Source organism: Acomys russatus, chromosome 13 (genome assembly GCF_903995435.1).
Source record: "Acomys russatus chromosome 13, mAcoRus1.1, whole genome shotgun sequence".
Lineage (NCBI taxonomy): Eukaryota > Metazoa > Chordata > Mammalia > Rodentia > Muridae > Acomys > Acomys russatus.
The window spans coordinates 2,125,047-2,152,783 of NC_067149.1; the positions used below are offsets into that span (position 1 = coordinate 2,125,047).

The 27,737-nt window shown below is 43.2% G+C and overlaps 2 protein-coding genes across 3 annotated transcripts in view; both read right to left on the reverse strand.

Annotated features, from left to right (window-relative positions):
• The window catches only part of Tmsb10 (thymosin beta 10), a 453,760-nt gene that overhangs the window by 339,468 nt on the left and 86,555 nt on the right, over positions 1-27,737 (reverse strand). The window lies entirely within an intron of this gene.
• Kcmf1 (potassium channel modulatory factor 1) overlaps positions 1-27,737 on the reverse strand; it is a 64,696-nt gene that overhangs the window by 5,548 nt on the left and 31,411 nt on the right. The window contains exons 2-5 of the mRNA XM_051154747.1: positions 20,700-20,867; positions 16,106-16,245; positions 3,285-3,409; positions 225-403 (exon numbers count right to left, since the gene is read on the reverse strand). Of these exons, the coding sequence (XP_051010704.1) occupies positions 225-403; positions 3,285-3,409; positions 16,106-16,245; positions 20,700-20,867 (612 nt within the window). The remainder of the gene's footprint in view (positions 1-224; positions 404-3,284; positions 3,410-16,105; positions 16,246-20,699; positions 20,868-27,737) is intronic.

Sequence of the window (27,737 nt, forward strand, 5' to 3'; positions counted from 1 at the left end):
TCCTACAACCCTCCCTCTGTGCTACCTTACCCACTAATGCCCTTGAGAAATGCAACAGCACATGGACTCCTTCACGCTGTCCACTTACAAATGTCAGAATTCTAAATATTTGGGGGAATGCAAGCAGAGAACTTGATGCACAAGTAAAACATAAACCACACACAGCCATCTTTAAAGGAGCGCCCATGCCTGCCCTTGCCACGAAGAAGAGCAAACACACTTACCAGCTATAGGATCCATGGCTTCCCTACTGCTTGGAGAGTATGAACTCTGAGAAGAAGAGAGTCCACCAGTAGAACTGCTAGTAAAGTGCATGTTTGATCTACGAGCGCGAGGGCCTCCTAACCCCCGGCCAGGGTGAAACATTCTACGTACATGTCGAACACCACTCGATTCATCATAACTCCAAAGTTAAGGAAAAGAGGAGTACTTTACAAAAAACAAAACAAAAACTACAACACTGAGCTCTTGCTGTGGGAATTCCTAAATTGTAAGCAGATTAAAATAGCACCGTTAGCTTAGAATACATAGGTTCCCACACTGTGTATGAAGCCCATTAGCCCTAAAAAAGATACTCAATATTAAGCAACAGGCTAAGATAAGCAAGACAGTGCATGCCTGTAACCCTAACGTTTAGGAGGCTAAGGCAAGAAGACAAAGGAGGCCAGGCTGGGCCACAGTTAGGACAGACTCAAAAAACCAAACAAATACAATCAAACGGAGAAAAGCCATGTATAGACTGTATGTGCTGATGGTCCAGAGTGTTCTTACAGGTTCTAGACCTGGACCACTGCTCCACAGAGGTCAAAAGAGCTGCCTGGTCACTTATCTACGATCATCTTAATGCGGAGTTTTATAAGAAACAGTTTTTGAAAAGGAGCAGGCTCAACAATTCTAAATTTTGTAGATTTGGCTCATCTACGTTAGCTTTAAATTCTGTTTTCAAGTTTCATTTCCAGTTCCGTTGCTAAATAGAAAATACTTGAATTGCTCTATCGCTAGACATAGATTAATAGCAAATTTTTGGAGCCATACTCTTCTATTGAATATAAGTCAAAGACGTGAGTCAAAGTGAACAAGGTCGCGTGCAGCAAATTGCCAAGCAGTAAAGAATCATGAAGACAAAAAGAGAAAGAAAAGGAAAAAACAAGAAAGAAAAAAGAAAGAAAAGAAAGCAGGGGAAGGGAGAGAAAGAAAGAAAACACGAAGAAGCCATGTATTTCCAGAGGTAAGCAGCCACTTTTTGACGGCAATTCCTTTGCTGGCTTGTTTTTGGCTGGTACTTCTGGACTCACTGAAGGTCAGGGTAAGCAGCTCTGCATAAGTCACTTCAATGTGCAGTCTCACAGTGGTGCTCAGGATGACAGTTTGGGCTCTACAGGTCACTGGTGCAGTTTTTTTTAGATTAAAAAAAAAAATCATTATGTATAAAGCGCTCTGCCTGCATGTATGTATGTTGTGTGCCAGAAGAGGGCATTGGATCACCTCATAGATAGTTGTGAGCTACCATGTGGTTGTTGGGAACTGAACTCAGGACCTTTGGAAAAGCAGCCAGTGCTCTTAATCTCTGAGCGTTCTCTTCAGCACTGGCAGGTTGTCCTTAAGAAGTAGCTGGGTGAGAATGGCACTTTTAGGAAGATATCCAAAAATAAGTACATCATGATACTGGAGGTATCTGAAAACTCCACATGCTTCCAGGCATGTCACTGCAGCACCTTCTCTTTTAAAATTTGGTATGTAAAGCACCTTTTGTTTTCCTGTATTTTTTTTTTTTTTTTAAGATTTATTATTTATACAGTATTCTGCCTGCATGTACACCTACATGCCAGAAGAGGGTGACAGATCTCATTATAGATGATTCTGACCCACTATGTAGTTGCTGGGAATTGAACTCAGGACCCTTGGAAGAACAGCTACTGCTCTTGACCTCTGAGCCACCTCTCCAACCATTTTCCTGTACTTTTCAAAATTTTAACCTTTCCTCAGTAACCAAAGGTATTCACGGAAGGCTTACAAAACGGGTTCAGATGATACGGGACAATCTTTATTGAATGCACAATGTATCATCAGAAGCCCCAGAATTTGTTAAAAGAAAAAACAATCCAGGTAAGTGGGGCGGTGGTGGCACATACCTTTAATCCAGCACTTGGGAGGCATAGCAAAAGGATCACTGTGATTTTGAGGCCAGCCTGGTCTACAAAGGGAGTTCAGGACAGTCTTGCAAAACCAAAAAAAAGGAAGGAAAAAAAAAAAAAAGAAGAAGAAAGAAAGAAAGAAAGAAATTCAGGTTTATCATTTACTTCCTGTTATTGTGTAGCTTGCCCTAAGAAATGCACAGTAACCCAAAGACCTAAGTACTCTTAGCCCAGTTTACTTCTTTCCATCTTCAAGAAGTTTTTATTTTATGTGTATGGGTAGTCTGCTTGCATGGATTTCTGTACACCGTATGTATATCAGAAGAGTTGTCAGATCCCCTGGAACTGGAGTAACAGATGGATGTGTGTGCCTATGTGGGTGCTGGGAGTTTAATCTGGGCGAAATTGAGCTCTTAACCACTGGGCCACCTCTATAGACCCAATTAAAAAAAAAAAAAAAAAAAAAAGAGAGAGAGAGAGAGAGAGAGAGAGAGAGAGAGAGAGAAAAGAAAAGAAAAAGAAAACCAGCTGGGTGTGCGAGCGTATACCTTTAACACCAGCACTCAAGCGGCAGAGGTAGGTGGATCTGTGAATCTGAGACCAGCCAGTTCTACAAAGACTTTGTCTTAAACAAACAAACAAACAAACAAACAAAACAAAACAACAACTCCTTGTTTCCTCTGTGCTTTTTGGTGTGCCCTGCACACGGGGCGGGAGGGTCCACTTACTGCCAGCTTCTAAGCTGGCTCAGGCTTCTTATTTCTCAGGCTTGTTACATTTTCTTGATCTTTCCATTTATTTTTACCTTCCCTTAGTCTAAGAAGCTGTACCTCTAGTTAGGAAAGCAGCAACTATGAGCTACAGACTGTAAAAACCAACCAACCAACCACCACTACCAGTTTGTTCCAGAACAAGTCTAAGCTTGGATTACGGAATATGAAGAAAGTATGGCAGACAGATAGGCTGAGTTACTTTGAATTGACTTAAACTTTCAGATTTAGAAATGCAATTTCTAACTTGAAGGCAGCACAATGAGTCTAAAACAACAAAGACACATTTAAAAGGTCAAGCAAATAAAAATAACTTAGAGACCAGTTTTATTCTCTTTGGGAATACTATTCTCAAAAGCCATCTAACCACCAGTGTGACCAGCAAACCCTCAGGAAGGATATTAAATCTCTAGGGGCTCTGTGTTCAAGTGTCAGATGAGCTGCAAAGTCATCTGTGACATGATTAGGATCGCCTCCAGGTAACGCTGCACATATCGGACAAATCTGCAATGAAAATAAAGCGAGAGGGTCAGTACACCATTGCTGAGAGACCCTGCCCACAATCCAGTTTCAACCCAGCAGAGGCAGCACTGCTGTCACTGAACTGCAGTGCCATCTCACACTGTGAATAGTTCTAAGCAGTTCAAACCTGACTTCTGGGAGAGCTATCTATCAGTGGGGTTGATCCACGTTTGCATGGTCTAGTCAAACAGCTTCTGCTCAAAACTTTAAAAATAACATTTTTACCTAAGTTCAGCCTTGAACAGTAGTTTCAGAATAAGCAAAGGCATATTTCTCCAAACAGGACACCAAGTACTTGACTAAAATGTAGCTGTGGGCTGAAGAGACAGAGATAGGATACTCGGGGTTCCCAATCTACCTGGTAAGTTCCACACCAGTGAGTGACTATGCTTCTAAGAGAATGAATGAATGAATGAAGAATGAATGAAAGAAAAAATACAGCTGTGACATAGCTATAGAAAGTAGAACAAGCTGGGTGTGGTGGCGCACACCTTTAATCCCAGCACTCCGGAGGCAGAGGCAGGTAGATCGTTGTGAGTTCGAGTTACACAGAGAGACCCTGTGTAAAAAACAAAAAAAACAAAAAACAACCCTCCCCCCCAAAGAAAGTAGAACAAGATAGACAATGGGGTAATGGCTATTGATAATACAACTTCAAGGTGAAAGGAGACGGGGTGTGGGAGAGGGGATGGGGAGTAACTAATGAACTTCCTTGTTTGCCCTATGGCAGGAGAAGCAACAAGTTAGAATAAAACAATGTGCACATGGGTAGAGGAGATGATAGTTGGGAAGGAATACGCCTCCCCAAAGCTTGAGGACCATTTTATTGGCTTGAGAGAACCAAGGTGGCAGTTAAACAGGTAATTTTGGCAGCTGCCAGGAGAGGACGACGGAGAAGAAAAAGGGGGTCAAAGAAAGCAGGTATGTTCAGCAACAGATCAGCGAGCAGCTGAACAGCGTGTGTTCAGAGATGAGTGAGAATCAGAGTGCCAGGGCAAGGGTACTCAGGATAGCCAAGGGGAGAGAGAGAAAGGAGTGGTTATGCTGTGGGGTTAGAGCTTAGAGAACTTGTTGCCAATCGCTGGAAGGCCATCTTGAAATAGCTTTATCACAATTAGTGAATAGACGGTAGGAAGAATAAAAGATAGAGTAAGAAACTATTAAGAAGAGAGGCTGTTATCTTGACATAGAAGTTCCTAAGTCTTAACAAGAAAACAGGCAGAGCAGGGATGTAGCTGACAGCTGAGGTGCGTGCTTCTTCTCTACCATATGCCAGTCACCTCTCTAGCGCATGTGCCGCCAGGGACTATGGCAGCTTGCTCACAGGAGCACGAGAGGACAAACTGGGAAGATGACACACAGAAGCCAATGTAGAAGACGGACAGACCCGACTCCTGGGGCCCAAGCAAACACAACTTCCCATCTTTGGTGACTGTCATTTGATAACCAGTCTCTAATGCCCAGTGGCTGTCCTGATTACTTATAGCTTTAGCCTGAAAAATAACTAAGAACATCTAGATACTCACAAGAAAAAACAAGGAGGCAGACAGCCTGCAAAAGGAATTAGAAAGGCTAGGATGGAATGTGCCCAAAGTGAAGTGAGAGAAGCCAGCACACTCAAGTGCAGTTTTTGTCTCCCTTGAAAAGAAAAGCAGTGCCTGCTCCGGAGAGTTTACAAACTGTTAACTCTTCATTAGAAACCCAGGCCACTTGGTGCCATTCCTGTGTTCTGATACAGATGGCAGTGGTCTGCTTACTCAACGGTCTGGGTGCTTCTGCCTTGCCTAGTTAGCTTATAAACTTGATTTTTAACAGACACGATCTTGGCTGTAGCCCTAGGTGGCCTTGATGCAGGGACTCTCTTGCCTTTGTCTCCTGAATTGCAAGTGTGTGCTACCATGCTTGGCTCTAAGATTATAAACTTAGGGCTGGAGAGATGGCTCAGTGGTTAAGAGCGCCGCCTGCTCTTCCAAAGGTCCTGAGTTCAATTCCCAGCAACCACATGGTGGCTCATAACTATCTGTAATGTGATGTGGCGCCCTCTACTGGCTTGCAGGAGTATATGCAAACAGCACTGTATAGATAATAATAAATAAATAAATCTTAAAAAAAAAAAAAAAAAGATTATAAACTTAATGAAGGATGCACTACAATATGGTTTGTCTTTGTTTTTTAAAACCACGGCCAAACTTTAAAAGTAAAGCAAGCTTTAAAGGAACAGAATCATAGTCTAGTGGGTTTTTTTACTCAAATGTATGTATCTGTGGGTCCTCCTTGTGTGTGTACGTGGAGAGGTCAGAAGAGGCCATGAGCTCCTGAACTGGGTTTAGAGGCGGTTCTCGTGGCCACGCGGAACCCCTGGAAAAACCCTGAGTGCTCTGAAACACTGAGCCACTTTCTAGCCCAATCACATCTTAGTGATTGAAAGATTAAACACCAGCAGAGTTTCGAGACTTCATCTCTCAGCAATTAAGCACTGAATTATGTACAATTTTATTAGAGGATCGTAAGACCATGTAAGGTTTTTTTTTTGGCTTTTCAAGACAGGGTTTATTTGTGTAGCCTTGGCTGTCCTAGACTCACTTTGTAGACCAGGCTGGCCTCGAACTCACAGCGATCCACCTGCCTCTGCCTCCCAAGTGTTGGGATTAAAGGTATGCGCCACCATGCCCGGCCAATAAGTTTTTTTTGCTTGTTTTTCAAGACAGGGTTTCTCTGTGTAGCCCTGGCTGTTTCTGTTTCTGAACTTAAGAGATCTGCCTGCCTCTGCCTGAGTGCTGGGATTAAAGTAAGAAAAATAAGCATATGGAAAGGCCCTTCCTCCTAAGATAGTTCCCTTTAGGCTCGCCTTGGATATGGCTTGAACTTCATTCACTAAGATAGCTGGAGAAGCTTAAGGACTTTGATGTACATTTAAGTATTGTCAGATGGCCATCTCTGATGAAGACAGAGTGGACAGAACCAACACCAAATGTACCAGTACTAAGAATGCCCCATTAGACACTCTACAAACTAGAAGCACCTCTGAGATAGGGAACTAAGCCAGGTGTAGTGGTGCATCCCTTTAATCCCAGCACTCAGGAGGCACATTCAGGGGGATCTCTGAGCTTGAGGCCAGCCTGGTCTACAGAGCAAGTTTCAGGACAGCCAGGGCCACACAAAGAAACTGTCTTTGGGGGAAAAAAAAAGGGGTGTGTGTGTGGTGGTTTGGAGAGATGGCTCAGAGGTTAAGAGCATTGTCTGCTCTTCCAAAGGTCCTGAGTTCAATTCCCAGCAACCACAAGGTGACTCACCACCATCTATAATGAGATCTCATGCCCTCTTCTGGCCTGTTGGCTCACACGCAGGCAGCATATTATATAAATAAGTAAATAAATAAACAAATCTTTAAAAACAAAAACAAAACCAACAAAAACAGAAGATTGGGTTAAAGAATCACTGAGGATGAAGCCGTTACTAGAAAGGTTTGGAAGCTGGCACAGAAAACCAAGAGACCAGGTTTAGATCAGGGTAGAAAATGCTATCATGTCTGGGCCACTGGACCACAACACAAGTGAGAACCTGGTAAAGACACCAAGTTTCAGAGTCAATGGAAACAGAGGCCTGGTTATCCTTTACACTGTACATTTTGCGCTTAGCAAACTGAGCGTGCCTGAGGCCTCAGAGTCATGCAGGGCTGTACTTCCTGAGGGGCAAAGGAGGAAGCAAGAGGGAAAATTAAAATGCAAGCAAAACAGGATGCAATAAACAAAAAGGAGGTGGAATGGCATAAGCTGGGGCTGGAGGAGAGAGCAGAGCTGTTTGTAGGGGCACAACTGATAGTTTTTTTTGTTTTTGTTTGTTTTTGTTTTTTTTTTTTACAACTGTTAGTTTTAAATGATCTTTTCTATTATGGCAGCTAATTCCTTCCATTCATTCTAAAATCCGACAGCCTGTCAACATATTTACCACACTCCCACCACACAGCACAGTAATCTCTATTATTCTTACATGAAAATTCCGTAACACATCAGTTTAATTAGTCAACAATAAGGCTTACTGAACAGGCTTAAATTGGTGTTTCCTAAATTTGGCCAAGAATATAAATCACTTGGAGCATTTGTGAAAAGTGCCTTTTTCCTTGGCCTTGGAGAAAGATTCAGAAGGGATAACACCTGTATTTCTGAACAAGAATCCCAGGTCTTATAGCTGGTGGCAAATACAGCTTAAACAAACTGTGGTATTTAAAATGTCTATCTCAGCCAGGTGTTGGCAGTGCACGCCTGTAACCCCAGCACTCAGAGAGGCAGAGGCAGATCTCTGTGAATTTGAGGCCCCTCTGGTCTACAGAGTGAGTCCAAGACAGCCAAGGCTACAGAGAAATACAGTCTGGAAAAGGCAAAAACCTTACCTCCCTGTTAAGTAAAAAGCCAAATGCTACTGTTACTTAGATAACCAAAAATCCTTTCATCACAACACCCTTTCCATTTATTTTGTCTCTGCAGTTGTGCGGGTCGTTCTCCGTGGCTCATCTTGTCACCAAGGCCCTGCCTTTTTACTCCCAAGAGCCCATGGGTGTGGCAGCACATGCGCCTAGATTTCTGGAGCTCACTGTCTACCTAGTTTGCCCATGAGTTCCAGCTACCAAGAGAAACCTAGAATCAAAATAAAGGAGGTGGTGGTAGTGGATGGATCTCTGAGCAGCAACATGAAGTTTAAAGCTTGTTTTTAAACAAGAGTGCCACACACTCCAGCACAATTATTTTTCAGTCTCAAGCAGGTTCAGATTTCCTCTGGTTTCTTTCTTCTGTCAAATACAACTTGCACCAGACCATTTTTGCTCTGGGTATCATGCACAGCTTAAGAACAACAGGAGAGGGGTTTAAGTTCCACTGTGTACTGTGTTCCTCTTGGCCGTCATAAGAATACTTTGAGTTCCAGTATTCCAGAGGCAGAGAATGTATGGAGCTCTTGTTAAAAAACAAGAGTGTTGGTAGCTAATGTTAAACGAGCCATCCATCCATCCATCCATCCATTTATTTATTTATTTTTGAGACTAAGTTTCTTGCTAGCTGAACTCATAGGTAAGCTGCAAGCCAGCCAGCCTGGTTTACAAAGTGAGTTCTAAGACAAGGAGGGCTGTTACATAGAGAAACCCTGTCTCAAAAAGCCAAGAAAGAAAAAGAGAGAAAGAAAGAAAGAAAGAAATCTTGTGTCCATTTTATTCCCTCACAGCCACAGAAAAATCTATTTAAATGTATTGCTTACTTGGGTCTGGTGAGAAAGCTCTGGTGTTTGCTGTACAAGACTGGCAGCTGGAGCTGCACCCCCAGAACACATGTGTAAGGAGGGAGCCAACTCCACAAAGCTGTCCTCTTACCTCCACACTACAGTGTGGCAACCCCCTCTCCCATACCAACCCACACACAATACTAAACACCTTTAAAGTGCCTATCTGACGCAGCATGAGCCCGACTCTCTCTGAGCTGGGCTGCAGCATGGAAGGGAGACTGCGCACACATTGGGAGCTGGGTCTTTGCCCTGTGAGACAGATACCCTCTTCGTTCTCAGACTACTTGAAAATGGCCTCTGATCCTTAACTCTTGGCAAGGCTACTGCTTCCTTCTTGGTGCTGGTGACTGAATGCAGGACTTGGTACATGCAAGCCACTTGGTCATTCCCAGCCGCAGGCACCGTGAGACCCAGTCTTAAGAACAACAAAATCAAACCAAAACACCAATAACCACTCAGCTTTAGAGTAACTGCCATCTTGTTACAGCAAGCACACTATATGATTCTTGAGAAAACACCTGAATTCATCTCCATGTATCAATTCCTCTGAAAGTTGATTACGTTTAAAGCCAGGGAAACCCTTTTTCCTTCTGAGAATATCTGCTCAAAAGCTTATGAATTCTCGGTATCATTTGGTTTTTTTTTCTGTTACTTTTTGGTGCCATTAAGTGTCTGGTGCATACCCCTTCTCTGGCAACCATCAACTTGGAAGGGACAGTTCTCTGGGGTATTTTCCATGATCCATATTCATTCATGCAATCAGCATGGCTAGGTAGGTCTGTCATATTTCAAAGAACCAAAAGGTCACACAGAAAATATCTACCATCTATTGTTTCTCTGGGAAGCATAGTGGCATGTGTAGGCTCAAATTTCTTAACCGATATATTTTATTAACAACTTAGTGACCGAGCATACATCACTTACAACCCGACTAACCAAAACAATAGGAAATGAGGATTAATGGACACAATAACAAAACTGTAAGGATATCAGTTCTGGCACACACAATCAGCAGGATTTCTTCTGTTGGAACCTGGGTCAGAACCCAGAACCTCAGCAGGAGCTGGAGCCCCGAAGCTTTCCCTCGAGTGGTTCTCTCTAGGAGAGTCTCGAAGTGCAGCGATGAACAGCCAAAACTATCCCAAGTCTCCAAAAGCCCCACCTCCAGCTCTGGGCTCATTTATATATCTCCTCCCAGAGTCTATTCACAGGATCTTTTCAGATGGCAACAATCAAGCTCTCGCAGGAGGTGGTCGGTCTTCTAGAGAATTAATCTCACCTGTTCTCTCACAAGACCGTTCCAATCCCACACCTGGGATCCTAAAAAACAGGCTTATCTCTCCTTCAGGCATGAAAATGGAGATATCATTTTTTCTGTAGAGGAGTTAAAATGTCCCCATCAAACCAAGGGGACAGCTTCCTGGCTGTAAAGTAAAGGTTCCCTGCTATCTGGTCTCATTGTGGGATCCAATTTTATTTCCCAGTGCAATGCAATACTGTTTGCTATTTTCTTCTCAACAGTGCATCTTGGTTATGTCTCTTCCTTCCCATTCTTTTCAAAACCACATCAAATTTTCAACCCCCACCCCCACACAACTGTTTCTTGAACTGCCCCTTCTCCAAGTCAAAAGCCAGAGATCGGTCTTTTCTCCACACTATGGCATCTATGTGCACTGAAGGTAAGTGTTACATTTGTCATCATCAAGAGCCATTGTTGTCTTACAGGAACTCTGCCTATTTTTTCTTTCCTTTGTGAATTTCATCCCCCCAATCATAAAAATACAATCTCAAGGCTGTATGTGGCCTATACAAATTAACATAAAAACATCTAAGTCTTGTGACTGTGGCTTCAGATAGGGGCATCTCCTACAACTATGATAAGCACAATGCCCCTCCCGCATGCTGCTCTGTGTAATGACCTCCACAACAAGGAGAAGAACCCACACCACACAATGCCATCACATGGCCCAGCCAATTCATAAGCACTCGCTGTCTTCTTACTGCATAAACACAGCCAGGGGCACACGACTTCATCCCAGCACTTGGCAGACGGACAAGTGGATCTCTCTAAGGACAGCCTGATCTATAGAGTGAGACCCAGTCTTAAAAACAGCAAAAATAAATCAAAGCAGCAATAAGTCCTCAGCTTTAGAATAACTCCCATCTAATAAGGTAGATTTAGTTTTTTAATTTTCTCCAATAAAATAATGAGTTTTTTAAAAATTCAATTATTTGTGTGTGAATGTGCTGTAATGCCCATGTGCATGCATGGCCGAAGGTAAAGGACAACTTGCATGTGCTGTGTAGGCTTGGTGGCATGCCTACTATCTCAAACCCCCAATTTTCTTTTCTTCCATGATAGCAACTTAAAAATCTGCAGAAATATTAATAGCTAAAATATTCTTTTTAAAAAGGCTGGGTGTAGTCCCAGCACTTGGGAGGCAGAAGCAGGTGACTCTCTAAATTAGAGGCCAACCTGGTCTATAGAATGAGTTCTATAGAGCTACACAGAGAAACCCTGTCTATGGTTATGGAAGCATCACAGGGAGCTGTCAGGTTCAAAGGAAGCTACAACGGCAGTCCAAATGCCCAGAAGTGCTATGAGCTCAACCTGGACTACAGGAGGACTTCTGGTGGCTGCATAAAAGCCAGCATTCATTCCCCAGGAATGTGGGAAGCCAGTTCCCCTCTAACAAAACGAGTCACTTCTCTTACCTCCAGCCAAAGGGATATTTGGCTATCTATCAGCACATCAAAATACACGCCACTCTCCAAGCTCCTTCAGTATCACAAGTACCTGTTATACATGTCAAAGCTCACACAGCATCCTAGCTCCTCTTTCCACCTCCCCTATCCTAAGCTCCCTCCAGTTCATGGCTCCTCACTCTACTTAGAACTCCTGTATTCTTGTTTTCTCTATTCTCTATCTTCTGCTCTTCTCTGCTCTCCTGCAGACAACCCTAGCCAGGTCTAGTCTGCCAGCCATGCTTAGTCTACCTCTCTCTCTGCTCTGGTCTCTTCCAGATGCCTATAACAAAAAACCTTCCTCTTAACCATACCATGGAGTGGACATGTTGTCAGTTTATCCAGGCACCTGATCACTGAAAAGCCAGGCCACTACACTCTTGACCTCACAGCAGCTATGATAACCTGCAAAAGACTGGGCCATCAACACTGTATCACTGAAGGCAGAGGGGTTCATACTCTGCCCTCCCTGAAGACTTACAAGCAGTTAATGATTGACAGGGAGGGAGGGACAAACACCTTCTCCTGTGGTGCAGGCACTGGTAAGGTGCCGCTGGCCCTATAAACAGTCCTCAGCCATATTCCTTTAAAGCGCCCAGTGAAACTATTGGGCTTTTAAAATAATAATAAAATAAGAATGGGACTGGGTAAGAAGGTGTATGAGACAAGAGAGGATAAGGGGAAATACAATCAAAATGTATTGTGTACACCACGAACCCCACTAACACACGACTAAAACATTTAAAAATGAGCGTTAATTTCAAAATCACATTTCTCCTATTTGGTGTTTACATAAATATTACTGTGACTTACAAGCACATACCCAATCTATGTTATCCTTTTGTTTTAAACGAGTAACTCCCTTACCATAGAATCTATGACAGATGCTATTTTTCTGTTTTGTTTCCTTTTTTTCTTGCACTATTGGTGAGCAAACCCAGAGTCTCTTTCATACCATTCAAGTATCTAACCATGAAGCCATACCCTCAGCCAGGCATTTGGTTTTAAAGAGTTCTCTGTATTCTCAAGGCATTAAAGGCATGCGCCACCACTGTTCAGCAAACTTAAGTTTCTTGAATGATCTTAAAAAATGAATCTTAACAAGGCATAGCGCTATAGTTGATCCAGAGAGTCTCAGGCTGAGGGAAAAAGGAAGAAAAACATAAAGGCCAAAGCTTCTGTAAAATTCTGTCTTTAGTAGACTCTCAGTAGCCACTCAACTATCAGTGAGAATTTAGCAACTGTGTACAATGGCAGAGTCTCTTGCCCCACAACATTGCAAAAGGATGCCGATCATTAGAAGGCATGCCAGGCGGTGGTGGCGCACGCCTTTAATCCCAGCACTTGGGAGGCAGAGGCAGGCGGATTGCTGTGAGTTCGAGGCCAGCCTGGTCTACAAAGCGAGTCCAGGACAGCCAAGGCTACACAGAGACACCCTGTCTCAATAAAAACAAAAAACAAAACAGTCAGGGCTACACAGAGAAACCCTGTCTCGGGGGTGGGGGTGCGGGTGGGGAGGGGGAAAGCATGGCTCCTAAATCCTTTAGTGAAGCCTGAGCTGGTCTAGAGGACATAATGCAGTGATTGCAGAATAAAAGCGTTATAATGAACTAGACAGAAAAAGGAAACCTTAAGACTGCACATCAAAATGAAGGCATTTACTCTTCAACTTCCTGACCAAAATGTCTGGCCTGGGGCTCAGCAGGTCAAGGCACTTGCTGCCAAGCCTGGTGATCTGAGCGCAATTTAATATCCAGAACATAAACCACAATGGGGCGAACCAACTCCTACCCTTTCCCTAAAATTAACAAACAGAACAACAACAACAAAAACCACACAAACAAACAAACAAAAAAACAAAACAAAAAACCCAAAAAACAGCCCCCCCCCCACAAATCATGGTGGGCAAGACATGACACGTGTACATTCATAGCTAACACATAGTAACAGCCATAGATGGAGAGAGGCATGGGTTTCCCTAGCAGTACTCCTTTGGGATGGACACTAGTCTGTGGGCCACCATGAGTGCCCTAGCATGACCCTGCACCTTCACAGGTCCTTGTCTGCTTGCTGCTTTTCATTTGGAAATATGTGAGGCTTGGTCACAGCAGTGTAATTTGATACTCATGCAAAACTTAAGGGCTAAGGAGGGAGAGATCCTTAAAATATCGTTCACAAAATAAATATGAAAAAGTAGAATGGTGAGGACTGCCTTGGGCTGTGTACTGAATACTGGGAGCTTAATGCAGGTAAATGACTAAACAAACTTGTAAAAGTGTTTGTAAATGATGGGCAGTTTCCACACTGTATCAGAACAGAGCTGTGTCAACAACTCTGAATACAGGCAAGACTGTTCAGCCTTTATTTCTCATTTATGACGATGAGTAAATCAGGGAAAGGACTTGCTTTTCTGCTGGATTATCTGATTCTGGAAGTGGAAAACTGTGTAGTTATGTAAGGCCAATATCAATGCCATATTCTATATGTAATGTGATTCTGCGATTAATAATGGTCTGTATGAGAACCTGTCCCCTAGGTGACCCTTCTCCCTGCGTTCTGGGAATGACACCTGCCAGCAATCCCCAGAAACTCCACCAGAGCGATCACATACAATTAGCTCCCAGTGTTCCTCTGGGGTAAAGAGACTTCCCCTGAAGATCCAGCCCCCACCCAACCTGCCTGAAGGTCAACATTCCTGGGACCCACAAGCCCCACTTCCCTTTATAAGCCCATTGCCCTTGGAGCTTGGGCTTCAGGAAGGACTGTGATCTGAAGCTGTGAGCCCGTAATACAGGACCCTGTGCATGCTGCATCGGTATTAGGTCCTGGTGGACTTTTGGGGGTCTCACGATCTGGGCGATCTCAGTATTACAGTTACATTGCCCACCAAAGTAATTGAAATACACTAGGAGGTGGGTGTGGTGGCTCACACCTTTAATCCCAGCACTCAGCAGACAGAGGCAGGTGGATGGCTTTGAGTTGAAGGCCAACTTGGTCTACAAAGAGAGTTCCAGGACAGCCAAGGCTATTTACATAGACACCCTGTCTTGAAAAAACAAACAAACAAACAAACTACACAAGAGCCTGCTGGCGGCTAAGGATCTTAGGGATGCCTAGTTTTTAATAAAGAACTCAGCCCATCCAGTTAAATAAAGAGATTCAACAGGGGCCAGGCAGGGGTGAAGGTGGGGAGTGTTGCACACGCCTTTAATCTCAGTACCCTGGAGGCAGAGGCAGGTGGATCTCTGTGACTTTGAGGCCAACCTGGTCTAAAAAGCAAGTCTAGAACAGGCAGGGCTACACAGAAAAACCATCTTGAAAACAAAACAAAACAAAACAAAACAAAAAGATTCAATAGAAATAAAAACAGAAAAATGACCACAAGTTTTCCACAGCAGTTATGATGGGGGCAGACTGAATATCAGGATTCTTTCTGCTGTGACCTGGGATGACACAAGAGGAAGCAGTTATCTGACAAGGAAAGAACCAACCAGAACAAACAGTGTGACAAAGTACTCTAGAGTTCCCCTTGATGTACTCAAGTCAAATTTGGTTTGAGGACTAGATAAAGTTAATTGAATCTTGAATTCAAAATCTTATAAAAATCTCATGTAAAACCAGACAGTTGTCCATGAGAGCCTGCAGCAGAGGCCTCTGGCCAAGTTTAAATACCTGCATGCCTGAGTGTGCTACTTCATTTCTCTGAATGTTACACGTGTTTTGTGTCCACCTAGAGAATTATTTGATGTGCATGCAAATCCTCCAGAGTCAGGGATTACAAATGCACACAGACACTTCACTTTGTCCACTGTTAGTTACCAAGGGCAAGAGCTGAGCACTCAGACCTAGCTCGCTTTCCTACTATACTCATAGCCCATCCTCTCCTCTTATCTTACTGTCTTCTCTTGATGTTCTTTCCCTCCCTTGATCTGTTCTTCCCTGTCTGTAAACCACTATCTTGGATGGGACTCTTTTAGGTGTATTTATCACTGCTTAAAGTAAAAAGCCTAGTGACTCAGATGTGAGGTAAAAAAAAAAAAAAAAAATCTAGAAAGCTTTCAAGTTAGGACTTCTTATTTTATTTTGGTCTTTGGCTGTTAGTCATTGGGGAAAAATATTAGGAAGGAGCCAGGCGTGGTGGCGCACGCCTTTAATCTCAGCACTCCAGAGGGAGGTGGATCTCTGTGAGTTCCAGGCCAGCCTGGTCTACAAAATGAGTCCAGGACAGCCAAGGCTACACAGAGAAACCTGCCTCGAAAGCCAAAACAAAAAAAGACAAATCAGGAAGGAAGAACTGGGAACCACTGAGTTTTGACCTAGGAAGCTACAATAGGTCTGATGGAAACCAAAGAAGGCTAGTGGTGCACAAAATCAGAGGATTACTGCTTATACATAACCAAAGACTTATAGAAGAAAAGTTAAGCACAGAGCAATAACAAGGATCTTTTAAAAAGACCTATGAGTAAGGTCCCCTCAATCGTGCCCAGCCTTTGGTAAGATTCCTCTGCATGGATCTTGAAGAAATGCAACATTCTAGGGCTCTAAAATTTGCTATTGAAAATAATTAATTACTATACAGTCTATTATACTCAGCAAGAGGAAGATGACAGTGTCTATGTCAGAAGTAACATGTTACACCATTTAAAAAAAAGTTTCACCTACCACTTCTGTTGATGTTTCTGCATGTTCAGAAGTAACATGTTCTTGAAGAGATGTTTCCGTGTAGCCCATTTTTCCACAATAGGGACAAGTAAAAGACTGTGGCTGCTCTACAGAGAAAGCTTCCCCACCATAGTACAAATCTGAAAAATAAAGTGGAATTGCATTGAGGAATACCCATGCTTCTCAAATATACAAATATAGTCATAGTGTACAACAGTGCGAAGGAAAAGATGCTCCCTGAAATACCAATAACCCCACCCTCTTGTTAAGTGAGGTTTGGGTTGTTGTTGTTGTTTTGTTTTTCAAGACAGGGTTTCTCTGTGTAGCCTTGGTCATCCTGGACTCACTTTGTAGACCAGGCTGGCCTCGAACTCATAGCGATCTGCCTGCCTCTGCCTCCCGAGTGCTGGGATTAAAGGCGTGCGCCACCACGCCCGGCTGAGGTTTGGGTTGTTTTTCTAAGTTAATTAATTTTTGACATAGGATCTTCCTGTGTAACCCAGGGGGCCTAGAACTCACAAATCTGCCTCTGTTTGGATTAAAGGACTGCAGCTGGGGTATGGGAGAGAGAAGGGCCCATTTACAGTGGGAAGCCTGGCTTCAAGTGAGGTTTTAGTAACTGCTAACATTTATACAGCCTTTCTTTGCACATGGGACTCAGGATACCCTCCCTAAAAGCAAGTAAGAGGAAAACTATTATCTCCTCAGCTGTAGTTTCAAGTGTTCCCCCAAAGCCCATGGATAAAGGTTTGGTCCCTAGCCTGTGGCACTACTGGGAAGTGACAGAACCCTAAGGAGATAAGGCCATGCTTTAAAAAAAAAAAAGGGGGGGGGGTGCTAGAGAGATGGCTCAAAGGTTAAGAGCACTGACTGCTCTTCCAAAGGTCCTGAGCTCAATTTCCAGCAACCACATGGTGGCTCATGACCATCTATAATGTGATCTAGTGCTCTCTTCTGGCCTGAGGGTGTGCGTGCAGGCAAAACATTGTATACATAATAAATAAATCTTAAAAAAAAAAAAAAAAAAAGATGATGTCACTGGGAATGTGCCCTTAAAGAGAATCCTGGAGACCCCTTATACACATTGTGTTGGTCTTTTTCCTTTCTTTATATGCTGTGGTAACAATAGTATCAATGGAAAGAATCAGAAAGGTGCGTCATGCACAAGGAAAGAAAAGATGACCACAACCAATACACAAAGTGTCAGAGGCAGCTATTATCTAGGTAATATGGCATTCTCAGCAGGAAGTTCTTGTGGATGTCAACCTAAATATGGTATAAGCACAATTCACTGTCCAAGAAGGTCTCTGTGGAAATAATCTATTTGCATCATTAGTATCTATCTATTCTCCACAGTAACATAAAAGAAAAACTATAGCATCCTTAGTAGGTTATCCTACTTCACTACAAAGATGTATTTGATTCTTTAACATGGAAAAAAAAAAAGCACTCAATTTTAAGACTGTAAGATTGCCTGCTACAGCTGGGTGTGGTGGTGCATGCCTTTAATCCCAGCACTTGGGAGGAAGGGGCAGGTGGCGTTCGAGGCCAGCCTGGTCTACAGCCAAGGGTACACAGAGAGACCCTGTCTTGAAAAAACCAAAACCAAAACCAGAAAAGAAGAAAAACAGAAAAGGGGGGGGGGGGGAGGATCACCTGCTACAAATCTAGTCCAATGCCACACAGAGAAGCCCTGTATGGAAACAAAGACTATAAATTATTTCTATGAGAAGAGAAAATGAAGAGCCGGGCATAATGGCTCATGGCTCATGCCTGAATCCAACCTAGTACTTGGGAGACTGAGGCAGGATGAACACAAGCTCAAGGCCACCCTGGGCTGATAGCAGACCCTGTCCAAAACGAAACAAGGGGCGGGAAGATATTGATTCCTAAGGGCTAGTCTTAGAAGTGTCACTATAGCCTGGCAGTGGTGGCACATGCCTTTAATTACAGCGCTCAGGAGTGGCAGGCAGAGAAATGTAAATCTCTGAGTTTGAGGCTGGCCTGGTCTATTGAGTGCCAGGATAGCCAAGGTTACACAGAGAAACCCTGTCTCCAAAAGAGAAAAAAAGTGTCACATATATATGTGTGTGAATTTATGTGCGCTCGTTTAGTGTGTGTGTGTGTATATATATATATATGCCTATGTATCTGTGTGCTTGTTTGTATATATGTGTATGTACCTATGTGCATATATATATTCATATGACCTGCAAGGTAGAGTTCTAGTAGTAGAGGAGTTAAAAAAAGAAAAGAAAAGGAAGGGCAAGGGCAGATGGTGATGAGTGCCTGAAATCTCAGCACCTGGAAGACAGACACAGGAGAGTCATGGGCTCAAGGCCAGACCAGGCCACAAAGCAGACACAAGCAGCTAAAGCTCAATAGTGAGGTCCTGTTTAAAAACAAATACCCAGCAGTAAACAAACAAACAAATACCCAGCAGTAAACAAACAAACAAAGCAACCTCCAAACAAGCAACAATAAATAACTTATCTACCCAATAAATGGCAAACCCACAACCACAACATCTCTGGTAAAAGACTAAATGTGAGGCTGGAGAGATGGCTCAGAGGCAAAGAGTACTGCCTGCTCTTCCAAAGGTCCTGAGTTCAAATACCAGCAACCACATGGTGGCTCACACCCATCTATAATGAGATCTGGTGCCCTCTTCTAGACTGCAGGTGTACATGCAGGTAAAACACTGTATACATAATAAATAAGTCTAAAAAAAAAGAAAAGAAAAGACTAAATGTCTTTCTCCTGTTATGAGAAACAAGACAAGGGTCTCTAGCTAATTCTACTCAGTATTTCCCTGGAGGCTTTTATTGCAGTAAATGAAAGGCATCCAATGGAAAAGAAATAAAACCCTAAAAATCTACTAGGTTAGAACTAATCCTAAATTATCAGAACTAATAAGCCAATTTAGAAACATACCAAGCTACAAGATTTATTCCAAAGATAAAATCAGTTTCATTTACAACAGCCAAAGAATACTTAAAAGTATACTTATTCAAGAAATAGATTTTATTCTCTGATAACTATAAAAAAAGAAAGCCCTAAATTAAGTAGATATTTTATATTCATGGATCAAATTTAATACCAAAACAGCAATACTTTTCAAAAATTCTATAAGCTCAACACAATCACTAACAAAATCCAGCTGGTTTCTTTTTTTGAAAAAAGGACAGTGTTTCTAAAACTCAGAGATACTCAAGGGACCCAGAACGTGCAAAACAAATTTGAATGGGAACAAGATCAAAAGACCCGCTGGGCGTGGTTGCACACGCCTTTAATCCCAGCACTTGGGAGGCAGAGGCAGGTGGATTGCTGTGAGTTCAAGGCCAGCCTGGTCTACAAAGTGAGTCCAGGATAGCCAGGGCTACACAGAGAAACTATGTCTTGAAAGAAAGAAAGAAAGAAAGAAAGTCAGTCAGTCAGTCAGTCAGTCAGTCAGTCAGTCAGTCACAAAACAAAAAAAAGACGCCTCAGAAATGCCAGAACTTTTTACAAAGCATTAGAAATACAAACAGCACAGGACTATCATGAGCAGCCACACAGACAAACTTAAAAGTCCAAAATAAGCCCTTTTCATGGTAATTTGACTTTAAACAAGAAAGCTAATTAATAAATATAAGATAGTTTAATGAACCCAGAACTGGATGCCCCTGTGTAAAATGGAACTCTATTTCACTTCCAAGTTTAAAAAACAAAACAAAACAAAACAAAAACTAACCCCAGCACCCTGGAGAAGAGGCAGGAGGATCTCTGTGAGCTGAAGTCAATCTGGCTACGCAGTGAGGCCCTGTCTCAAAAATGAAAAACAAAACAAACAACAAATCAGATTTTAGTGCATGAAAGCTCTAAATCAGACACAACCAGAACCCTCAGACATATATTCCATTAACACAAAGGAATTAGAGAGACTAAACGAGGCATTTTAAAATAAAATGTCTGTACTTCAAAGTTTAGCACCTAGCAAGTGAGAAGACAACAGAATGGAAGTAAATTTTTGCAAATCGTCCATCTCATAAGGAACATATATTAATATATAAAGAACAGCTATAATTTAGCAATAAAGGCACTTCATGTAATAAAATGGGAAAAGGAGCTGATAATTTTCTTCAAAAATATACAAATAGCTAATAAGAATAAGAAAAAAATGCTTGGATTATTAACTATCAGAGACCTGCAAACCAAAAGCACTTGAGATAGCGCTTCATGCTCACCGGGAAGGCGACAATCAAAGACAATCACAATTGTGCTGGCTAGTTACGAAATTACAGCCTGAAACAGACAGGTTTTCTTACTGACTGACACTGCCCCCTCCAGGCATACTATTAGCACTAGCAGCCAGCCTGACTTCATTGCCTGTCTCCAGAGGCACTCTATCTCATCCCTCACCAGTTGTGAATTTTTCCAAAAGGCTTCTTAAGAAAACTATAACCAAGAGACAGAAAGACATAGGAAAGATGATTTTAGTTTGAAAGAATTTGAACCCTTGAATATGCTAATGGAGATAGTTTCAGGATGTTTTGCTTTTTCATACCCACAGAAACCCCTTAAGTGATAATTAAATTCATTATGATGAACTTACCAAAATCTACCCTTGTTAATATGCACTGCATCGGGTGGTCAGTTGTGTGCCTTGTTGTCGTTGCCCCGCTTTCATAACAAGATGCACAAAGATCGTAATCGTAGCAAATTAAACACTTATATCTGCGGCCTCGAAAATTTCCTTTTAAACATGCATCACAGCTGACACCTATAAAGTAAGAAGAAGCACCTGCAATTAGCAGCTAGAAAAGGTCACTTTCCACATCAACTTTGTAACGTGTAAGGGCTCATTTGGCCCAGGCCCAGCCAGCCTTTCAAAACTGACCAGCAACAACACAGTGAAACACAGCACTCTCAGCAGTGTTGTAAAGTCTTTACTTAGAAAGGTCGGTCCTATTGAAGACCTTGAGTCAGGTGGTGAGATACTGCAAGGGTTCAAATATTTCAAGAAATATAAAAGTATGGCATGGTGGTGCATACCTGTGCTCCCAGCACTTATGGAGGCAGGGGCAGGGGGATCTCTGTGAGTTCAAGACCAAGCTAGTCTACAATTAGAGTCCAGGACAGCTAAGGTTACACAGAGAAACCCTGTCTCAAAAAGCCATAAAGAAATATAACCACCCCTGTTAAAAGGTGCCTTGTGACCCCCGAAAAGATGGAATCACAAAATGCTTTTTTCTATAGGTTCACAGCCCAATTTTTGCCATATGGCTCAGAATGCCACCAAACATCTGGCCGGTATAAAATCCTAAGGAATAGGTCCGAACCCATTTAAACTATAACACACACACAAAGAAATACCAATAACCAGACTCTAAGTTCATATCAAAAGCTGGTATCAAACACTCAAATACTGATTCTTCAACTTTTTGGTTTTCAGTTAAGTGTTTCACTGGGTAGCCCAAGCTGGCCTTGAACTCATGACCTCCTGCCTCTGCTTCTCAGGTGGCTGAGGATCAAGTGTTTATATGTGTCACCAACTTTTCTCGATTCCCAAATAACAAAAGGTGGGGACAGGGTTTGGCTGACCTTGAGGTCACTGAGATCCACTAGCCTCTGCTTCTAGAGTGCAGGGATTAAAGGGAGAGAGGCACTTCAAGAGACAGCAGATCTATGAATGAGTCAAATAAGTACACCTTTCTTTCTTTCTTTCTTTCTTTTTTTGAGACAGGGCTTCTCTGTGTAACCTTGGCTGTCTTAGACTCACTCTGTAGACCAGGCTGGCCTCAAACTCACAGAGATCCACCTGCCTCTGCCTCCCAAGGGCTGGGATTAAAGGCATGCACCACCATGAGCACACTTTTTTAAAAATTTAAATTGAAAAGGCAAAGAGGAGGCTTAAGACTAGGAAATGTCAGCCGGGCAGTGGTGGCACACGCCTTTAATCCCAGCCCTCGGGAGGCAGAGGCAGGCAGATCGCTGTGAGTTTGAGGCCAGCCTGGTCTACAGAGTTAGTCCAGGATAGCCAAGGCTACAAAGAGAAACCCTGTCTTGAAAAACCAAAAAGAGTAGGAAAAGTCCTTTATTTACATGTGCTGTACTTGTTTATGCAGAAAGCTCATATATAGTTGAGCTCAAAATGAAAATACAAGGCCAATGTGTTAGAGTAGAAAGGAAAGGGCAGCTTAGCTAGCCAGTGGTGGCACACGTCTCAGCATCTGGGAGGCAGAGACAGGCCGATCTCTGTGGAGCCAGCCTGGTCTAGAATTCTAGGACAGCCAGGTGGTGGCGGCACACACATTTAATCCCAGCAGGCAGATCTCTGAGGCTGAGGTCAGCCTGGTCTACCAAATGCATTCCAGGACAGCCAAGGCTACACAGAGAAACTCTTTAAGTAGGAGGGCAGGAGAGAGCAGCAGTTTAATATACTGATGGCATTTCTTCACACCAAAATAGAAAATTGCTTTTTGAGTCTACCTAAATTAGTCAAATTCAGAGAAAGAATGATGTTTTCCTTTATAAGAGTTGCCATGGTCATGGTGTCTCTTCACAGAAATAAAAGCCACGGCATGAGGGCACAACACACACAAGTTCATTTCCCAGTACCCACATTAGGTGTCTCACAATGGCTCCTGCTCCAGGAGGTCCAACATGCTCTTCTGGCCTCTGTGGGCACCTGTACATATACCCACACACAAATATTAAAAATGTAAAAAGCCGAGCCATCTTTCCAGGCCTCACTCCACGTAAAATTTAAAACATTACAGCAACACCGCATCATTGTGTATGGTCATATACATAGATGGAAAACATACTAAATCCAACACCAGCAGCAAGAGGGATAACCTCAAAGAGAATAGGCAATGAGATCAAGAAAGGGTGCAATCAATCTGGGGGTGTGGCTGAGTGGCCCTAGATTCAAGCTCCTATACCTCAAAACAAAACAGGGTACAAAGTACAATCTTCTGTGTGTACAATACTGTACTATTCACACAGTTAAGTTGTCTCATCAACACTGGGGAGACACAGTGGCTCATTTCAGCCTGGAAGAACTTGTATGAAGTTTTTGTTTGTTTGATTGGCTAGTTGGGTTTGAGGCTGAAACTCAAAGATCCTTCTAACTCTGACTCCCAAGCCCTCGGATTAAAGTGCTGGCTCAGAGGCTTGCTTTCTGGAGAGGGAGGGGGAGGGGGAGGGAGGATGGGGGAGAGGGAGAGAGAGGGAGAGAGAGCGTGTGTGTGTGTGTGTGTGTGTGTGTGTGTGTGTGTGTGTGTGTGTGTATTGGGGAAGATAAAGAAAAGCAGAAGCCATTGATGTACTTAATACAGCATAATGCTTTCAACGTTATTTGAGCTTTAAGAAAGTCTGTGTGTGCATTTGTGAGCAAGTCCTGGTGAAGCTGCTTCTCCTAGATTAGAAGAGGATGTTTCCCTTGGTCTGTGCTAAGAGACAGTTTACTCGATGTACCCTAACACGGCTCTGCAAAACACTGAAGTACGATTTCAAGGTTCTTTCTTTCCTATTCTTTACATTAAAAACAACAACAACAACAACAAAACCCCCCAAAAAAAAACAAAAAACAAAAAACAAAACCAGTTATTATAAAGCCCACTATACACACCTAGGCTAACTCATCTGAAATCTAACACTCCTCCCAAACCCCACCTTTAACATTCTATTGTTGGTTCCAGTTTCTTCACTGAGTTCAAACAGAAGGAACGGACAGTAGGTGCGAAGCTCTAGACAGAACTCGGAGTGACTGATATGCACAGCATGACTAAACTGCTTCACTCATCTTCACTTGCTACACCAATTCAACAAAAACCCAGCAGTGGTGATGGCACACATGGGTAAGTACTGCAGCACATGGGGGTGGGGTGGGGGTGTCTCTCAACACTGAAGGGCAGGCACAGGCACATAGGGCTCTCACTTCTTTCCTCAGGACCATTTGAAGTCAAGCAGGTACAGGTTCCTGTTAGGACTGTTTCTCAGCTCTTCTGGATGGCCCAGTACCATCTGACACAGTAAGGGTATTCACAGTTGTAACAATGGGGTGGGTGTAAAGCCACCAGCAGATACTGTTACTAAACCCTTCCCCCATCCCCCTGCCAATACACACATTCAGAGGGGTTGTCAGAAAGCACAGGGTACCAAAGTTAAGAAACCCTGGGTTGGAATCTGGCAGCTACCTCAGTTATACAGACTTCTTGTTTCTATTTTGTCAATGGGAGGCCCAGAGGGGGGTTGAAAAAGACAGGAAAAGGTGAGTATCCCTTCAGTAGCAGAGGGGCTCCAAACCCATTATCCTAGAGTAAGGCCAACATTCCCCTTCCTCAGTGACAGAAACCTCTACACCAGTGGTTCTCAACCTGTGGGTCTCTACCCTTTGGGGTTAAATGACCTCTTTCATAAGGGTCGCCTAAGGCCACCAGAAAAAAGATATTTACATTATAATTCATGACAGGGTTAGTGAGGTTGAGAAAGCACCACTCTACACTGTCCTATGTAATAACAGCAATGTCAACCCACTGGTATCTAGGTGGGCCTAATGAGAGCTAGCAATGAGGACACTAGACAAGCCTTAAAGCTCCTGATGATCATGCCAGGGACTGGAGAAGAGCAAGTACACTATACGAACCCAAGACACTCAGCTGTGCAGTGAATGAAGGGAGCTGCCTGGTAGTGGTGACACAAGTCTTTAATCCCAGTACTTGGGAGACAGCCTGATTTACAGAAAGAGAGAGCGTTCCAGGACAGCCAAGGCTACACAGAGAAAGCCTGTCTTGGGGGGGGGGGGGGAGAGAAGGGAGCATGTAAAAAAGACATGGGAGAGTCGGGTGTGGTGGTGACAGCCTATAGTCCCAGAAATAGGATCCAAGCCAGCCAGGTTAGTCTATATAATAACTAAGTTCCAAGAGCAGTAACACATTGGATAAGAGTCCACACTGACAAAAGTGGGGAGGAAAAAAGGTCAACCAGGGAGAATGAGACATGGAAACATTCCTTACAGTAGATGTAACTGAGATTCCAATTCCTACTTCAGTAGGCCCAGTGTCAATTACTTAATTTTAATGCCTTAAAGTTCAATTCAGTCCTTCAGTGGCACTAGGCACACTTAAGGACTCGTAGGACGATGACTACTGGGCAATGGTATCGGAGAATATGCATTATAATAAGGTCTAGAATGGTCTCAAGAACTTATCTTTCTCCTTTTTGAAACTCTTAAAAATTTGAACTGGAATTGGGAAAAACAGAATTCACAAGGGTAAAGAGAATGAAATACCATAAAATCTGAAACTAGACAGTAGAATTAGGGGAATGGAAAAAGCTGAACAAAACACCTGTCCTGGCAGCATAAGGTGTACCCCAACCAGGGCAACCAATGAAGGGGGCAATAGACAGAAGCTTCCTCAGTTATAGGCCTCCAAAATTATATTCTACTTTAAATGCAGAACAGTTTATTCACTAAAGAACATAAGAGACTTTCTGACCAAGGGAGCCCAAAGCAGCACTGACAAGGTGTGACTAAAGTCAAACAGGGGGACTAAGTCACAGAGAGGTCACGGGGGAAAGGACAGGAGAGAAATATGGGAGACAGAAAGGAAAGAAGAAAGGGGGGGGAGAGAGGGGGGGAGAGAGAGAGAGAGAAAGAGAGAGAGAGAGAGAGAGAGAGAGAGAGAGAGAGAGAGAGAGAGAGAGAGAGAGCGCACGTGCGCACACTCTACAAAGGAGAAAACTGAAGTCTAGTCCAAGTTTCCCAACAGTGGAATCAAAGAAAATAACCAATGGAATAACTCAAGAACATAAATTGTCAGATGGGACATGCACCCTGGAGCTGGACGCAGCTCAGTGGCTAAGAGTGCTGGCTGTTCTTCTGGAGGACCAGGCTCAGTTCCCAGCACCCATGTCATGCAGCTCCCAGTCTCCTTTAACTCCAGCTCCAGGGAATCAGACATCCTCTCTGGCCTCCACCATCACTCACACCCATGAATAAAAATAAATATGAGGGGTGGCAGAGGAGGGAGGGAGGAACACTAACTTAGCCTCATGGATAAAAGGACTTTCTACCAGCTTCCAGCAAAGAGCTAGGGAGCCAAGTAAAGGCTGGACACAGAGACCAAGAATCTTAACTGGGGCTGGAGAGGCTCAGAGGTTAAGAGTGCTGGCTGCTCTTCCAGAGGTTCTGAGTTCAATTCCAGCAACCACATGGTGGCTCACAACCCTCTGTAGTGAGATCTGGTGCAGGCAGAACATTGTATACAAAATAAATCTTTTAAAAAAAATCCTAGCCGGAAATGATGGCACATCCTGTACTCCAGAGGCTGAGACAGAAGGAGCAGAAGTTATTGGACAGCCTGAGGCACATACCAAGTCCTTGTGTCAACAAAACAAAAAGAACACACACACGTATTTTTTTTCTGACGTTTTCAATATAACCACTAGACTCCTAATTGAAGCTCTCTAAGAAGTCACTGTTGAAGTATGAAGGTAGTAGACACGTACGGCTGAGAATAATTAGTTCCTGCATGACTTTATACTTTTTTCAGAACAATAGAAACCCAAAGAGTAACAAAGAGTTGAGTAATGGTGCAGGAGGTAGAAAACATTAGATTCCATCCAAAGGAGCAGCAGTGAAAATCACCAGGAAGACAATGAAGTGGCAAATGACAGCCATATAGGAGGTGGCAGTTCCACACAGGAGCAGGTGCAAATTAACTCAGAGCGCTGGAGGCTGGAGCTCCGTGGAAGAGCATTTGCCTACAACAGTGAGGCCTTACCCCCAGGCCCCAGCACCAGGACACAAGCAAGAAGACAAACACCAAAGTCTGGCCTAGAGTGATGATGGTCATCACCCAGATACCAAGGCCATGGTATTATCATACTGTTTACTGACATGCAGCACAGAGAAGCAGACAGAAATCAGAAATGCAGCTTCATTTTCACAAGGGGACCACGTGTGGCATAATGAATGGTCTCGACGTAGGAATTGACATTATCCAAACCCTAAATGTCTCCTCTATACCCCATTCTATTAACTACTTCAGCTTACCACGGTGAGCATCCTAGACCAGACTGGCTTTCTTTACATCTATGCACATGCAAACATACATGCATCACTGGCAATGCTTTCGCAGTCAATGACACAGATGCCTGGGTTAGCTTATAGATTGCTATGAGAGAGCACACAGTTCAGCTCTCTGGCTCAATTTAAAAAGAAGATGTTCTGCCTTCTTATCTCACCTTTCACACTGCAAACCTAGGTACTTTTCATATAGATTAAGTGCCATGATTTCCTTTTAAAAACTCATTTGTGAGCCAGGTGTGGTGGCACACGCCTGTAATCCCAGCACTCAGGAGGCAGAGGCAGGAGGATCGCTGTGAGTTCGAGGACAGCCTGGTCTACAAGGTGAGTCCAGGACAGCCAAGGCTACACAGAAAAGCCCTGTCTCGAAAAACCAAAACCAACCAAGCAAAAAACCACCCAGCTCATTTCTCCTCTGTAGTGGTGATTCTGCTAAGTGGCCCCTCATGAGCCAAGATGAAGTGTTTCCCAGCGTTCCTAATAGATGTAAAAAGCATAGCTCAGGTATGCTGACTCATGTTGGCGATTCTGACAACTCTATTATTAATCATGATC